At 58.4% G+C, this 15,872-nt stretch overlaps 7 protein-coding genes across 7 annotated transcripts; 3 read left to right on the top strand and 4 right to left on the bottom strand.

The window, feature by feature from the left end:
* Positions 1–149: 149 nt before the first annotated feature.
* L226DRAFT_545613 (alpha,alpha-trehalose-phosphate synthase TPS1 subunit) lies at positions 150–2,161 on the top strand (the record flags this gene model as incomplete). Its single annotated transcript, XM_067682358.1, has 4 exons — positions 150–688; positions 963–1,566; positions 1,618–1,815; positions 1,874–2,161. The coding sequence occupies 4 exons, from the start codon at positions 150–152 to the stop codon at positions 2,159–2,161; spliced, it is 1,629 nt and encodes a 542-aa protein (XP_067535850.1).
* A 449-nt stretch (positions 2,162–2,610) lies between these two features.
* L226DRAFT_552855 (P-loop containing nucleoside triphosphate hydrolase protein) lies at positions 2,611–4,641 on the top strand. Its single transcript, XM_067682890.1, has 11 exons — positions 2,611–2,678; positions 2,731–2,796; positions 2,875–2,985; positions 3,067–3,161; positions 3,220–3,317; positions 3,402–3,583; positions 3,667–3,803; positions 3,877–4,048; positions 4,112–4,186; positions 4,261–4,338; positions 4,414–4,641. Exons 1-11 carry the CDS (start codon positions 2,658–2,660, stop codon positions 4,459–4,461), a joined length of 1,083 nt encoding a protein of 360 aa, XP_067535849.1. The 5' UTR covers positions 2,611–2,657; the 3' UTR covers positions 4,462–4,641.
* Positions 4,522–7,845, bottom strand: L226DRAFT_560344 (alpha/beta-hydrolase). The gene is made up of 4 exons (XM_067683355.1): positions 6,586–7,845; positions 6,443–6,505; positions 5,157–6,348; positions 4,522–5,002 (listed from the first exon to the last, which is right to left on the bottom strand). The coding sequence occupies exons 1-4, from the start codon at positions 7,636–7,638 to the stop codon at positions 4,773–4,775; spliced, it is 2,538 nt and encodes an 845-aa protein (XP_067535848.1). The 5' UTR covers positions 7,639–7,845; the 3' UTR covers positions 4,522–4,772.
* Positions 7,846–8,822: 977 nt separating this feature from the next.
* On the bottom strand, positions 8,823–10,400 carry L226DRAFT_612901 (alpha/beta-hydrolase). The gene is made up of 8 exons (XM_067686442.1): positions 10,165–10,400; positions 9,986–10,098; positions 9,790–9,918; positions 9,699–9,727; positions 9,411–9,646; positions 9,339–9,354; positions 9,104–9,278; positions 8,823–9,037 (listed from the first exon to the last, which is right to left on the bottom strand). Exons 1-8 carry the CDS (start codon positions 10,314–10,316, stop codon positions 8,946–8,948), a joined length of 942 nt encoding a protein of 313 aa, XP_067535847.1. The 5' UTR covers positions 10,317–10,400; the 3' UTR covers positions 8,823–8,945.
* A 294-nt stretch (positions 10,401–10,694) lies between these two features.
* On the bottom strand, positions 10,695–12,392 carry L226DRAFT_545611 (phosphoglycerate mutase-like protein; the record flags this gene model as incomplete). Its single annotated transcript, XM_067682357.1, has 5 exons — positions 10,695–11,088; positions 11,160–11,449; positions 11,514–11,736; positions 11,836–12,044; positions 12,204–12,392. The coding sequence occupies 5 exons, from the start codon at positions 12,390–12,392 to the stop codon at positions 10,695–10,697; spliced, it is 1,305 nt and encodes a 434-aa protein (XP_067535846.1).
* Positions 12,393–14,129: 1,737 nt separating this feature from the next.
* Positions 14,130–14,930, bottom strand: L226DRAFT_59593 (uncharacterized protein). The gene is made up of 3 exons (XM_067685637.1): positions 14,694–14,930; positions 14,503–14,574; positions 14,130–14,447 (listed from the first exon to the last, which is right to left on the bottom strand). Exons 1-3 carry the CDS (start codon positions 14,806–14,808, stop codon positions 14,254–14,256), a joined length of 381 nt encoding a protein of 126 aa, XP_067535845.1. The 5' UTR covers positions 14,809–14,930; the 3' UTR covers positions 14,130–14,253.
* L226DRAFT_59630 (uncharacterized protein) lies at positions 14,890–15,865 on the top strand. Its single transcript, XM_067685640.1, has one exon. It carries the CDS (start codon positions 15,053–15,055, stop codon positions 15,737–15,739), a length of 687 nt encoding a protein of 228 aa, XP_067535844.1. The 5' UTR covers positions 14,890–15,052; the 3' UTR covers positions 15,740–15,865.
* Positions 15,866–15,872: the final 7 nt, after the last annotated feature.

Below are 15,872 nucleotides of genomic sequence, written 5' to 3'. Positions count from 1 at the left end.
TGTCGCCCTCAGCAATCGTTGCAGAGCCCTCGACCCCCGACCTCTCCATCCCGCCCCCCGCCCCCGGCGAGCAGCGCCATATCATCGTCGTCTCCAACCGTCTCCCCATCACAATCAACAAGGATGCCTCGGGCGAGTACCACTTCAAGATGTCCTCTGGCGGTCTCGTCTCCGCCCTCTCCGGCTGCAAAAAGTCCATGTCCTTCACCTGGATCGGCTGGCCCGGCTTCTTCATCCCTCCCAAGGACCGTCCCATCGTCGACAAACGCCTCAAGGAGGAGTACTCTTGCCAAGCCGTCTACCTCGACGACGACGTCGCCGACCGTCACTACAACGGTTTCTCCAATTCCATCCTCTGGCCTCTCTTCCACTACCACCCCGGCGAGATGAACTTCGAGGACGAGAACTGGCTCGCCTACCGCCAAGCCAACATGGCCTTCGCAGAGGCCATCATGACCCAGCTCTCTCCCGGTTCCATGGTTTGGGTTCAGGATTATCACCTTATGCTCCTCCCCATGCTCCTCCGCACCCTCATCGACGGCCCCCAGAATGTCGGCGACACCACCGCAACCGAAGTCGACCACATCCTCGACGGCGTCAACTGCGAAGAGCTCCCGCCTCCTAGATACCCCGACATCAAGATTGGTTTCTTCCTCCACACGCCATTCCCATCTAGTGAGATCTACAGGTCAGTCTTGATACTTTGCTTTCCATTCTCCCGCTCTCGGCCCTTCCGCTCTACCTTCGCCTTCTCGGACGATCACCCGTGATTGGCTCCGTCAGACGCGTTTCCGTCCCGGTACACCGCTCGTGACTTCTGCAACTTCTCGTTGCGGATCTCGCTTTCCGTGTGATCTTGTCTCTGCCCAAACACGGCTTCCGCAATGCTTGTTCTAGCCCACGTTTTTGCCATATCGCGTTCCCTATCACGCATCTAGTGCAGGTTGCTGACTTTCACCCAGAATTCTCCCTGTCCGACGAGAAATCCTCCTTGGGATTCTCTACTGTGACCTCATCGGCTTCCACACATACGACTACGCTCGTCACTTCCTCTCCTCATGCACCCGCATTCTTGGTCTCCCTACCATGCCCAACGGTGTCGAGTTCGAGGGTCGCCTTGCCCACGTCGGCACATTCCCCATCGGTATCGACCCATCGTCCTTCATCGACAACCTCAAGAAGGATTCTGTCAAGAAGCGCATTGCTCAGCTCGAGCAGCGCTTCGCCGGCTGCAAGGTCATCGTTGGTGTCGATCGTCTCGACTACATCAAGGGTGTTCCGCAGAAGCTGCACGCGCTGGAGCTCTTCCTCACGCAGCATCCAGAGTGGATCGGCAAGGTCGTTCTTGCGCAGCTCGCAGTCCCTTCGCGTCAGGACGTCGAAGAGTACCAGAATCTGCGTGCGACAGTCAACGAGCTAGTCGGCCGTATTAACGGTCGCTTCGGAACCGTTGACTTCATGCCAATCCACTTCATGCACAAGAGCTTGCCCTTTGACGAGCTGTGCGCCCTCTACGCTGTCAGCGACGTATGTCTCGTCACTAGTACACGAGACGGCATGAACCTAGTATGTTTCGCGATATGTCATAGGTGGAGCTGTTCATTGATGATTTGCCAGGTCTCGTACGAGTACATCGCTTGCCAGCAAGAACGGCAGGGTGTCATGATCCTGTCCGAGTTCGCCGGCGCTGCGCAGAGCTTGAACGGCAGTATCGTCGTCAACCCTTGGGACTCACAAGAGGTCGCGGACGCGATCTTCCAGGCCGTCACCATGGACTCGGAGACGCGTGCAGAGAACCACAGGAAGCTGTTCAAGGTGCGTACTTCCAGATGTCCGACGCTTGGGCTCATCTGACCCGTGCCTTGCTTTACAGTACGTCAACAAGTACTCGGCGGCGTTCTGGGGTACCTCGTTCGTCCGTGAGATGACGCGCATCGAGCTGCCGGAGGCGAAGCCTGTGGCTGAGTCGCCCGCGGACTCGACACCGGACACTCCCGTGAAGACGAACGGTTCACTACCACACCCGACGGTCGAAGACCTGAAGGGTGGCCAGGCTGAGCTGCACATCAGGAAGGACGACCTCAAGGGAAGCACGCTCAAGAACGGGATGGTCCCCGAGACACCGGCAGGGAACGCGCCTGTTCAGAATGGCACTTCATGAGCTCTTTGGGTTTCCCGTCAGTCGTCTGCGGAGGTAGGGGGATGCATAGATGAGTCTTTAGTTTCGAGCACACGCATACGCACGTTCCACACACGCACGCTCATACACCACGAGAGAAGAGTCGGTCAGAAGAAGGCAATCTATATGTTGTAGTCTATGCATGCTGTCTTTTGTAGTACCTTATTCCATTGCATTCACGGCGCGATCAATGTACCGTATATATTGTTGGACAGGCCGCCGTATACCATCCGAGGAGATACAACCACATGTGGAGCCATTTCGGCATGGGGATGGAGAAGCCTCTCTGCAGGTGACGGTCAATCGGGCCTCTTGAACACCGTGCTTCCTCCTCATCGACGCGTCGCGTCACGGGGTGTGACACAGCGCGCAGACGCCCCACCAGCCAGCGCGTCTTGGCGCCTACGCCGGGTGTACCTCCTCCTAGTGCTACTCCCACACACTTCCTCTTTCCGCTGCCTCTCTATCAACCCTTCAGATGTCTCTTTGGGTAGACAAGGTTAGAGCACGACGAACATTCTACGTTCATGCTCTGACGCGGTAATATTCAGCACCGGCCACGGTCGCTCGATGACCTGCACTACCACGACGGACTGTCTGCACGGCTAAAAGCTCTTGTCGGTAGCTTCTCATAGACTTGCGATGTAAGAGGGACTGGATGTGGATGTGCTGACGGAAGCCACGAACCCCTGCAGGCAGCCTCGGGCGACTTCCCGCACATGCTTTTCTACGGCCCTTCGGGAGCGGGGAAGAAGACGCGGATAGCAGGGACGCTGCTCGAGCTGTTTGGTAAGGGTGTAGAGAAGGTACGCAAAGTTTTATATTATCCTTTGTTGACAGAGCGTGTGCTGAATGCAGGGCGGGGCGCGGTGCGGTGCGGTGGATAGCTCAAGATCGACCAGCGGGTCTTCCTCACGCCGACGAAGCGGAAGCTCGACGTGAACATCGTGCAGAGCAACTACCACATTGAGATCACTCCAAGGTGCGTGGCGGTCGCATGGCGTATGAACAGCAGCCGAATCCTCACCGTGCGTCAACAGCGAAGTGGGCAACTACGACCGGGTGGTCATCCAGGAGATCCTGAAGGAGATCGCGCAGACGCAGCAGGTCGACCTCAGCGCGAAGCAGCGGTTCAAGGGTGCGCATTCCTTCTCTTCCATACGCGATTTTCTCGCTCGCCAACGCCAAATGCCCTTGCCATCCCCACTAAACCACTGAATAGTGGTGGTCATCCACGAAGCAGACTCGCTCACGCGCGACGCGCAAGCGGCGCTCCGCCGGACGATGGAGAAGTACATGTCGAACATGCGCCTCATTCTGTGCGCGAACAGCACGAGCAAGCTCATTGCGCCCATCCGCTCGCGGTGTCTGCTCATGCGCGTTGCGGCGCCCACCGCGGAAGAGGTGCGTCCGTCTTGGGCTTGGGCAAAGACAAAGACAAAGACCGATGCTGACGGTGCGTTGGATGTGTGTGCGTGCGAGTGCAGATGCAGACGGTGCTGGACCACGTCGCGAAACGCGAGGGCTTCTCGATACCAGAAGACACCGTCAAGCTCATCGCCCAGGACGCGAACGGCAACCTGCGAAAAGCCTTGCTCGTCCTCGAGGCCTTGAAGATGCAGAAGTACGTCCTCCTACGTCTTATGTACCTCTGACACCTCCGTTCACTGAAAGAACCACGCACCGCACCTGTACAGCCCCGATCTCCAAGCGAGCGCACTCCACATCGCAAAACCGGACTGGGAGACGTATTGCTACAAAGTCGCAGACATGATCATCCAGGAGCAGTCCCCAGCGCGCGTCATGGAGGTCCGCGCGAAACTATACGAGCTCCTCAGCCACTGCATTCCACCTTCCATAGTACTCAAGGTGCGCTCTGTCTCCGTCTCCGTCTCCTGGGATCGTCGTTGCTGACTCAATATACGCTGGCAGACAATCGCGGACAGAGTCGTCGAGCAGGTCGATGAGGCGCTCAAGGCGGACATCATGCACTGGGCCGCGATATACGTACGTCATAGCTGGGGTTTTCCGACCACCAAGATCGAATGCTCACGCGACCCACCTTTCTGCGAACATCCTAGGAGGCACGGATGCGTGTCGGAAACAAAAAGATCTTTCATCTGGAGGCCTGGGTCGTCAAGGTCATGAGCCTGTACAAGGTCCGTTCCGTACTACAACACCGTCGGCCGATCGCGGGAGTCACTCAAGCTAACTCAACGGCATCTTTTTTGCAGCATTTCTTCTTCAGCTTCGACATGGAGGCCGACTTCGACGACTTCTGACATCGTGTCGTCTTGCAAGACGCTGTCGAGTTTCGCTTCCCCGGCCTTCGATCCCATCCTATATGCATTCCGTCTCGCTGTCCAGAGCTGTGCGATCTGCTGTTGTATTCATATACCAGGGTATACTGTATAGTAGTATAAAAGTTCATCATGAAACGCATTATTACAACTTCTTCCGTCCCCCACTGTGCCAAACATGAATAGTCCAGTGTCAGTCAGTCAGACCTGTGCGCTGTGCGCCATCGCCTCTCCACCATATCCTACACACGTCAGTCGTAAATGCCGGAGCCGCGAACCAGTGCGTCGCCGCACTAGCCCTCGTCTTCGCTCCCTTCGTCCTCTGCTGCACCGCCAGCACCGGTTGCGTCCAGGTCCATGCCGCCGTTCCATTCGCGCTCCCAGAGGGGCACCCCGGAGGTGTCCAGGTGCCGTGGGTCGGTGGGCAGCGCGGGATGTCCGAGCGGCAACATGCCCCGCGCGAGCTGTAGTCGTTGCTGGAGGGCAGTTCGTTCTTCCAGAAGGCCCTGAATGTAGTCGATGGCTGGAAAGGAGATGCACGTCAGCAACCATGTCAACATTTCAACGGATACGGGACATGAAGCTACTATGCACAACGAAGCTGCCGCAGGACACGGCAAGCGACGTTATACATATATGTGCAAACACACAGTACGGCGAGGCAGCGAAGCACTCACTCTTTTGCAAGACGACATTCTCGCTCCTCGGGCCCGCTCGCCCATCCGGCTTCTCTCCATCCCCCTTCTTCTTCTTCTTCCCTTTGTCCGCGCCTCCTCTCGCCTTCTTCCCGGCCGCGCTCGCTTCCTCCTCGAGCTCCTTTGCACGCTCACGTTCCTCCTCTGCTCTGATAGCCTCACGCAGAGCGGGCACGGTCTCGCACAGCGCCTCGTACCCCCGTCGAATATTCGCCCGCCGTTTCTGCTCGGACTGGATGTGGTTGGCGCGTTTCTGCGAGGGAGAGAGCAGAGCGCCCTTTGCACTGCCGGCGCCGTTTGTCTGTGACTGCGGGATGGGTACCGTGGCCGAGCTGGCTGATACCGAGCGAGGTGCAGCTGTAGTACTTTTGCTCGCGGCTCGGCGGGGCCGTGTTGAGTCAGCGTCAGCGGGTGCATAGGAGGTGCCGGATGGAGACGGGCGGAGACGTTTTGCTGAGCTGGGCTCTGTTGCGGACTGGGATGAGTTGGGTAGGGGCCGCTTCACTGAGGTGGAGGTAGGTGTGCTGCTCCTCGCAAGGACGGAGGGCGCCGATGCGGGCGACGGTAGCGCAGACGGCCGCGTTGGGCTCCCCTGTTGACCCGCTCCATTCGGAAAGCCAGCAGTCGATATGGGAGGGAGCGTGAAGCCGGAAGAAGAGCCTGGGAGGTCGAATCCGCGAAGCGGGGGGATCTGGACATGTGGTTGCGAGGGCAGCTGCGTTGCGAAGATGCTGCTGGAGCTGGAACCGGGACGGTCGAGTTGTGGGACCGATCGCGAGGAATCGGAAGGGGAGATGGAGCTGCTGAGGCCGCGTGCAAGGTAATTTGCGGGAGAGGACGAGCGGACTCCCGATGTCCCGAATTTGAGCGTAGCGGAGGCGAGCGACGTCCCTGCCTCGGCTGGCGGTATGCTTGGCCAGTAGCTGGGTGTGCTTCCTGTGTGTTGGGGCAGCGAGTGGCCTGCTACGTGTGCTGGGAGCTGGTGGTGTGCGCTGCTGCTGGAGGCGGAGGAGACGGGGACGTCGAGCGCCATGAGGTCCTTGGTGGCCTTTGCGAGGGCCTCTCTGCCCTGAAGCTGGGGGACACGGTCGGCGAGGCTGGGGTCGACGGAGCCATCTGGGCTGATGGAGGAGTCGAGGTCGACGGTGGAGAGGAAGGAGGTGAGGTAGGCCGACTCAGAGTGGGTGAAGAGTGTCATGGCAAGCGTTTTCCGTAAGAGTCTCTCTCCCCCACGACCAAGGCTTGTGATATTTTCCCCGCATCCCCACCTTTGCGCGCTCGGCATTTCCCGGCGTCCCCCTACACTCGTGTGCACACAGCCTCGAGCCAGCCTAAGAAATGGTATAAGTTATGTAGGTACAATCCAAGACCAGCATAAACTAAACAGTCCATCTGTTCATCAAGCCGGAACCCGTCCATCTTCGACCTCTGCGAACAGGTCCTCCATAATCCTGTCCAAACTCCACGCCCCCGCCAAATGCCCACCCTCCACCTCGACGACCTGCGCGTTCTTGTAGTGCTCGACCAGATATCGTGACATGTTGTACATGCTCGTGTCGCCCTTCCCGACGATGATGACCACCTTCTTCTTCGCATGGTGCTCGTCCAGGTCCTTGATCCTGAACCCCCAGTCCGCATGCATCGCATCCGCCGTGCCCAGGAAACCCGCCCATGACTTGGCCACACTCTTCACCATCCCCTCGGCCATATTGTGCTCAAACTCGCCCTCCTCGACCCCATTGCGCGCGCGCCACTCCGCGAACCGCGCCTTCTCCTCCTCCGACATGTCCTTGAAGAACATCGAGCGGAGGAACTTCTCCGCCGTTGGCACGTCTTTCACCTTCGGCTTGAACACCGCCTTCGTCAAATGTGCCAACATGTTGAACGGCAGGATCTGCGTCGGCGGGCCGATCCCCAGCCAGTCGCGCCAGGTCAGCGACTTGCTGTAGTGCACGTCCTCATGGAACGGCGACAGCGGCGCCCCGAGGAGCACCGCGACGATCGACTGCCCGTACGGGAACTTGTCGTACGGCGCCCCAAAGACGATCTGCGCAGGGCAGGTGCCGAACGACCCGCCCGAGGCGTAGATGTGCATCTTGGACGTCGCAGGATCGTACGTGGGATAGAGGTGCGCAAAGAGGGCGCGGAGGTCGGAGATGAACGTCTCGGGGAAGGTAGACCCGGCGGGCATGGGAGACGTCCCGCCCCAGCCTGGGAGATCGGGGGCGATGTAGCGGACATGTCGATCCTGAGAGAGTTTGCTGGGCTTCCTGGCATCCCCGACGCAGAAGAGCCCATGGCACCAGAGCACGACGAGGTCGCTATCCGGAGGGCCGGAGTGGGCGTAGGTCAAGGTACGCCCGTCGGGAAGGGCGAGCGTCTCGTTACGACCAGCATACAGATCTGAGTCGTCTGTCGGCGCATTGGGCGCGGCGGATACAATAGGATCGGTTATGACGCTCATCTCGAGGTGAACAGGTGAATGGATAAGCGTTTAAAACTCGAATCGTCCGAGTGTGTCTGTGCCGGCGATGGGAGATCAGAGTGGACGTGGACACTGGGGAAATGCTATCTCACCGAGGTGGTTCTTGTAGGTCCTCGCAGCTGCGTGCTAGGAGGGGCGCGCAGCGGCTAGGCTCCTCGGATTTGCAACGGCTGTCGTGATACGTGGGGACATGTCGCACTGTGGCGCAGTCAACCAAGCCAACCTTGCGCAGTAGCCTGAACGAGGCATTTCATACGAGCTGCATCCAAAAACGAAAGGATAGCAGGGAGGAACAGCAGCATCAGATTGTCGGAGGTTATGTTGCAAACGAGCACGGCGGGAGTAAGCGCCGATCCAGTGCCTTGTGGCTGAGTTCGAACCTCGCCTCGGGCTCGAATGTTGCATGATCTCTCCAGCTCTCTCTCGATGCACTCTTTCAAAGCTCAGTCCTTCCGAAACTTTCCGGATCGTAGCGTACAGCCTTCTCCTCACGAGAGCATCTTGTCAAACTTTCTCATAACCTTGGGCAACCTCGATCGACGACTGGGTCTTTGGCAATACAGCGATTCAGACGTGACGTTGACTCGTGTCTGGCACAAGCTAAGACGTTCCAGCTACCAACTTCCTCATCAGCGCGCCATGTCTACGTAGTTCTGGACGGGCTTTAGCGAACGCTCGCAGGACGCTTCTATACGCATAGCAGCTGCGGCGCACGCCTCTTCCAGCGGCCTTGCTGAAATTCCCCCGACTGCGGTTGAGAACGAGGACGGGGTAGCGATGACACCGCAAGGGACTCATTAAATTGGTCCAGTGTGAGTTGAACGTTGAACGGTCGTTAGGACCGGAGCCCTGTGACTCGAACGATGTTGTCTGACAATCTAACCCGGCAGGTGAAATGTGCCTTCGTGCCTGCGAAGTTGTCTGTACATACTGCGGTGACTGTGGCGCAGTCAGCCACTGGCTGGCACGCCATGCTGCGTGGTTAAACCGAGTCACCTCGTTACGAGTCACCCGATATTCCCTAGCTCAAGATTACTCTGCGCGTTTTCTATGATTTCAATCGAAGCCTCGTCTTGTTCCCGGGAGTCGAAGGAAGTGAACGCGAAAGTGGTCTGACGGGGGGGCACAATGCCGGGAATTGCCAAAACGAGGCTCAAGTTCAAGACCTGAGGCTTAAGCCAATATATATATATGCGATGAACCGCGTTTGTGCTTGCTCGGAGATCAAACACAATACATCATTGTCCGTTCCCCGCCCCTAACATGATTTAGCAACAGAGACCGCCCTAACTAGGGGGGACGCGCTGCAACAGGAACTCCTTCATCACCGCCAACGACTCTGGATGATGCGGCATTCCGGGGTACACCTCAAAGTGACCTGTAAGGAACGACGCGGCCGGAGCGAGGTGAGAGGAACATGGCATTTAAAAAGGATGGAGCTTACCGCCAGCTACTGTGTGCACTTCCACCTGGGAGGACAGACGTGCGAGCTCTTCCACTCGGTTGTATGGGCACAGGTTGTCTTCCTTTGGCGCAATCACTTTCACCGGACAAGCGACCTTGGCGCCTGTTGCGTTCGGGTTGTAGAATGGGAACTCGAAGAGACTTGACGCGTTGACCTACGGACGGACGGGCGATGTGAGCGGAGGGGAGCGTAAAATACGACGTGAACGACGGACCTCATTCGGGTACGCTCTATGCATACGACGAAACGAGTCAGTGCGACGTTCGTGAAGTACTAGCAGACCCACCCCTCCTGCTTGACGATCCCGAAAAGGCCTTCATAGGAGCCCGGTGCCGTCATGAGGCCGACTCCGCCTGGTTGCGCAGCCGCCGGCATATATACCGGACCAAGGCCCGCAGCCTGTTTGAGTACATCTGCCACGCCTTTCAGGACTGTCTTGGCAAAACCCCAGCTCATAGGAGGGACTGGCACCTGCCCGAGATACGGGCATTGGGAAATCACTGCCGTGAGGTTGAGTTCTTTCTGTAGGAGGCTCATCAGTCGACGGAGGTCTGGGAAGCGATGTCGTTCCTACCTCGCTTGCCAGCGTCACGACATGACCACCTGGCCGGCACGAATGTCAGGAACAATCTTGCGCACGAGAACGTAACAGTCTAGAAACGAACCGGCAAAACTGGTTCCCCACAGCACAACGCGCTGTGGATCGAACTCGGGTTGCTGCCTGACGAACTTGATGACAGTCCGGTAGTCCTCAAGCTGTTCGGAGACATAGACGACATGTCTTGGCTTTCCGTCTGTGCAGAAAGACAGGCGAGCGTGAGTGTTGAGTACGATACATACGGTATGGGCAGTAAGCCTTACCAGATGTGCCCCAGCGACGATAGTCGAACACGACGACGCCGTAGCCAAGGGAGGCGAACTCCTCGGCGTACTGTGCCAGTCCCATCAGCTTGTTCGCGGAGACACCATGCGCCCTGGAAAATGAAACTCGCGTGAGCAGATTGGACTTCTCGAGTACCAACAGTAGTCATCATGCATACATGACAATGACTGGGAGGCCCTTGGACTGGCTGCTGCCCACATTCTTGGGCAAATACTTCCATCCATCCAAATTCCAGCCGGGGATCTTCGAGGGTATCTTCAAGTCCTGCTTGACAAACTTCTGCTCACTGCTTGCCGTTTCGGATGACATGATGGTGCAAGAACCACCGACAAAGTGGGAGAAGTCAAGGTTAGTGCCCCAACGCTACGGTCGCGCAGCGAGAATGGGTCCATGTGAATGAAGTCGTGGGAAGAGTCTCAATAAGTAAGCACTGTACTTAGGTTGGGCTCACCGCTTATGACGTCGTTGATGGTGGCTGTCTGGGACCACATCAATCCTGCTACTACAGTATGAGTGCTCGTAACCACCTGAGAACACCCCCTGTCTGGAACTCCATATCACCTTCCAGACCTCGGGCCGGGATCATTGAAGTATTGCAACATATACGGGTATTACGCAACTACGTAGCACATACACTACTTGAACAAAAGCCTTCCCACCGCACGCGGGAGTGACAAACCTCACCACTCAGACACCCCCACACGTCGCATTCCACCGCGCATCCCCCCACGAATACGCAATACTATCCGCATGCGACACCACAAAGTCGTCCAACGCACACGACCCATACTTCCTGTCCATGTGCCTGCACGTCGCGAGCGGGAACGGCGCGTCGTTGAGCACGAGCCGGATCTGCGGCCCTTCGAACGACGCCGTGCACGAGAACTTCTCCCAGAGCATCTGCGCCGCGAACGGCACCTGCAGCGACGTGCGGAACTTGCGGCTGCTCCTCGCCGGGCCCTTCGCAGAGAGCGCTGGCTTGTCTTTCGCGAGCCCGAGCGCCGTGAGCGCCATGTCAATCGTCGTGTCGTGCCCGAACTCGAGGTAGACGGGTTTCGCGTCTTTTGTAGAGTTCGTGAAGCTAGAGGGGCGATTACATAGGATGATGAGATTTCGAGCCACAGGCCACAGTAGCAGCAACGGGACACTCACCGCTCAGCAAGCTTTTTCACGAAGAGACTGCCAAGCACCGGGCCCATGTCGCCCGGGAGGTTGTATCCGAAGGCACCGTCCATGAGGAGGTCGAGCTCGTACTCAAAGTCGAGCAGCTCGCTGCTCGTGAACGCACCGCACCAGGGCGAAGTGCCGAGGGCGGCGAGGTCGTACGCACACGCGTACAGTGCGCCGTGTACGTTATCCGTTGTCAGATTGACACCAGGAAGCAGTTTGTTCAGGCGCTTCGCGATCGGTGGCAGGTAGATGCTGCCCCACTCGATTGTCGCCTGCAAGAAACGCGGTTAACACTCGTGGCATATTCGCCACTATGAACAAGAATATGAAACGCACGTTGTTCCCGTAGGCGTACTGCCAGTCCTTGCAGGTGTCCATGGGCGTAATCCATGACTGGGTCACAGCGTCCTCGGCGATGGTCGAAAACATGGTCGTGTTCAAGCTCGCCCAGCTCCTGCCAAAGTAGCCGAGTGCGAACCACTGCGCGGACTCCACGACACGGTCTTGCAGACCCGCGAGGATCGAGTCAACCTGGAGATGCGGGTACTTGAGGCGGAAGCTGCCATGCGCACACGCGCGCACCAAGTCAAGTAAGCAATTCCGCTCCCACACTCTCTCTCCTTCACGATGAGAGACTGTTACTGATGACTGTACGCACTCGACACCGTGCTGGAAGAGCTCCATGCGGCCGGGAGCGGTGAGGTCGTCATGGCCGAGGGTGGACGCATAGCCGTCCTTCAGGAACGCGAGGTTGTCCGGGAGCCTCGCCTTCTTAATCGCGGCCGTTGCGTTGCTGAGCTTCTCCACGAGCTCAGTGATGTACACCAGCTCAGACGCGAGAGGGTACCGCGAACCGTGCCGGTGCATCTGCAAAGTGTCAAGGTAAGACACACGAAACCCTGTAGGCATGCAAGCCTCTCGAGTGAGAGCGACCTGGCCACACAAAGCACTCCCGGCCTGCAGGACTGGCAGCTGGCAGGGATTGCGACTCGCGAGCCTGGGGCCGACGTAGGAAGAGGAACGCACAAGCATGACCTGGTCAACCTTGCAGTCGTCCGGAAGCGCCTCCTTGATCCCGCTCGGCACAGGCGGCTTGAAGTACGGTGACAAGTTGCCCAGATGCGTCGTGTAGTCGAACGAGCGAGGCTCCGAGGGCGCCGCGCGCGCGAGCGCGACGAGCGCAGCCAAGACGTGCACAATCGCGAGGAGCTTCATCTCTGTCTCCCGGTGGCGAGTCCTTTTTCGGAGTCCTGGTGAAAAGGCGGGACTGTGACGCGAGCGCGAGACGCGGCGGGGGTCCTTGTCGAGCGACGAGCGGCGGGCGACGACAGAGGAGACGGACGTGCGGCATCACATCGCGTCCCATCTTATACTGTGTGCATATATGGCCCGTTCGCTCACGGCATGCATGTCCATCTCGTCGCATGCTGCATCAAACTCGGAGCAGCAAGCGGCCGAGCGTACCAGTGCAGCCCGTATATTGCCATTGTATCGAGAGAGCGCCACCCACGTGCACGTCGGGCGCGCGGTACGAGACTCAGAGATAACTCGATAACTCGATAACACGGCGGTAGGGATTTGCTTGAGCGAGCGAGCGACGGGGGGCGGCCGTGCAGATGGATGGGTGTTACGTGGGGCGACGACTTGAGCTGGGTGATGTCTGATGCATGATGCTGCAGGGTGCCACGGTGTGAGATGATGGAGATTTGCCACTGCCAGGCACCCCCCGCACTCGCCATGTGGCCGCCGAGGAGATAGCGGCGTGTATGCATAATGCGCGCGTCCGATGTCTAGGCGGTCCGCTCGAGGGGTATGTACTTCCGAGTCGCTGTCAGGTCGTTGTCGCAATTCCAAACACAAGACCCGACTTTCGACGAGAGCAAGGGCGGGAAGCGGGAGGAGCTGAGTCGTATTCGGAGATCCATGAGCCCAGGAATGCTCCAAGCGCCCAAAGTTAGCGTTGCCGTCGGAGGTGATGTCCAGACTCCACGGCGACGATGATTGAGCTGCTCAACTGTCGCCAAGTCTGCCTCCGCATCCAGGAACGCGTCCCTGGCAAAAAAAACACCTGTCTGAGCGATGACGATGAGCAAGATGGTTTCGATATCGGAGAAAAGGAAAAGAGATGTCACGAGACCGTCTCACCGAGTAGCCCGTTCGCCCCGGGCGCACTGACGTGTGTGCCTACTGGCACTGCGCAGCATGGCACGCCCATGCGCACACGACGACGGCACTAGGAGTCGGACACGATCGTGGCGGCCTTGGGGGGCTGCAGAATGAAGAGGTCGTGATCCTGGAATGGTGAACCAAGCAAACGCCGAGCTCCAGGTCTATACTATAGAGCAGGGACTAACGTCGAGGGGAAGCTCGACGCGGAGGACTAGTGTACAAATGCAACTCTCCACGCGAACCAATATGTACTGTCTACGGCGTGCGCCCAAGATGCGGTGCTGATTATGACGCTGCAGGGCGGCGCGCGCTATGAATCAAAGAACTGAGGGCAGTGAGGTATACGAGTGGATTAAACGCGTCGGATGGTACAGTATATGGTTCGCGAGATGGGAAGAAGCTTGGTGAGTGGATGAGTGAGGACTGAGTACTGAGCAAGGACAATGGAACATATAGTGTAGTGGTGGCAACTCTACAGTGAGCAATGGTGGTGACGTGCGGAATCACGAGTGTCGGTCGATAGCAGAAAGCGGGTGAGTGTCTGTAGGATACGTGGCAGATAGTCGTGGCAAAGGAGCAAGGGGCATGGGACGGCGGCGCGTGCATAGTACTGCATCGTTGCTTGCGCACATAGGATCGGCCGACGTCATGCGTACTTTTCAGGTGTGAGCGGTTGAAGCGGTCGACCTTGGGTGTTGCCGCGCCGTGGATCGTCTGCAGAGGGCGGTTTCAGTCACTTTTCTGGAGTGACGGCAGACTTGCACTGACCTGCGATCACCGCTTGGGCGGTGCGAGAGTGGATAGGGCCAAACCCTGCAAGAGCTCAGCTTTCCAAGCTAGCCTCCTGGACGCCTCAGCGTAGTCGACCCACTCCCTTCGCCTCTCCTTGCTCTCTAACCAGTCCGCGTCAAGGCCCTGTACGTCGAGCTCGTAGAAGTGGTAGGTTGACGAGGCCGAAGGTATTGTTGTGACGAAGCGCGTTATTGTGCCGCGCACGCCCGCTGCGAGAGGGAAGGAGACGATGCAGATGATGCATGCGTTTGTCAAACGCGGTTGTGCGGGCAGGCAGCAACACAGCGTCGCGGGGGATGGGAGCAGAGGATGAAAGCGAATGGTCAGGAATGGGGACGGTAGACGGATGGACAAAGGGTGAGACCTTCTTCCAAGGCTTCCCGCGAGGCTGCTGCTTCTAGCACCCCGTCCGTAGGCTCCCAACCTCCTTTGGGCACTGAAGGACCGATAGTTCACGACGAATGATGATACCGGGGGCGAATGGTCAGCGCCCTGTTTCCAAGGAGTACGGGGGAAAGGGGGAATGGGATGAGGCGAAGAGGACAGAGTACTCACAGACCCAGTTATTTGGCCGTTTTCTACTTGTGATGACGAGGACTTTGCCTGCCGAGCGGGCGATCGGGATAGCGCAACAGACGACACGAGGGGTTGAGCGGCCTTTATTGCTCATGGTGGTAGTGGTAGTAGGGGCGAGATGGGGGTTGGCGGTAGGGATGGAGGTGGTATTAGGGATCGGATTAGGAGTGAGAGAGCAAGTCAGGAGCAGTGCCGGCTAGGTGTATGCTCGGGCTTGGTCTCGGTATGCGTGGTGCGTGTCAAGCGTCCAGACAGGGAGTGCGCCGGTGCCGAAAGGGTTGCCTTCTCGATGAGATGCGGAGTCTAACGTCTACCGCCAATCGGTTGGGGACGAGTAAATGACACGTAATGGGGAAGAGGGTGGCGGCGGGTGCTGCAGTGCGAAAAGTGTGCTGGTCGGATGCGAGTACGGATGCAAAGATGGAGGGCAGGCGAGTCGGCTGCTGTGTGCGATGGTGGGACGGCACAAGAAGAGGAGAAATATGAGCTGCTGCTGGAGGTGCAAAGTGGAAAAGTCAGAGGCCGGAGGGGGAGTGGGTACACGGAATGGAATGGCAGAAGCGGCACGGCGAGGGAGGTGGCGTGTCGAGAAGGTTCGTGGGCTTACTTATACGTGTTCAGTAAGAGCGCGGCGAGGGTCCGAAGCACTCCGGCCGATGGACGTGCAGAGAGGCCAAGCGGAGGCGACGGAATCGGGGCGAGGACGGGCACACGACCGGCGACGGCGCAGGGTGGGCGGACGACAGGGGAACAGGGGCAGAGTGGCACGGCCCGAGCTTATGACTGCCAACCGTCGGCTCGGCGTCTTGTGCGGCGGCGGGGCAGGGCTGAGGCAGAGGAGAGGAGAGACAGAGACAGAGAGAGCCTGGCAGGAGACTCAGAGACTGTGGCTGAGATTTTCACCCAATGACTTCACGCACGTTCGCCGGAGCTCTCCACGCCGTCCTCCCCGGAACACTCAGACACCCCCCCATCAGCTCCCATCCCGTCTCTTTCTCCTCGGCCTCGCATCCACAGCCGCATAACCATCGAATACCGTCTGTCCGGCGGGCGCATCCAGCGGGAATGCCGAGGCGTGCAGTAGAGTTGGCACGTAGGCGTTCTCCTGCGCTTCCTTCCTCTAGGCTTCCCCCGGCCTTCTCACCTTCCCCGATCTCG

This window comes from Lentinus tigrinus, assembly GCF_003813185.1.
Source record: "Lentinus tigrinus ALCF2SS1-7 unplaced genomic scaffold L226scaffold_11, whole genome shotgun sequence".
NCBI lineage: Eukaryota > Fungi > Basidiomycota > Agaricomycetes > Polyporales > Polyporaceae > Lentinus > Lentinus tigrinus.
This window is presented reverse-complemented; position numbering and strand designations above follow the sequence as displayed.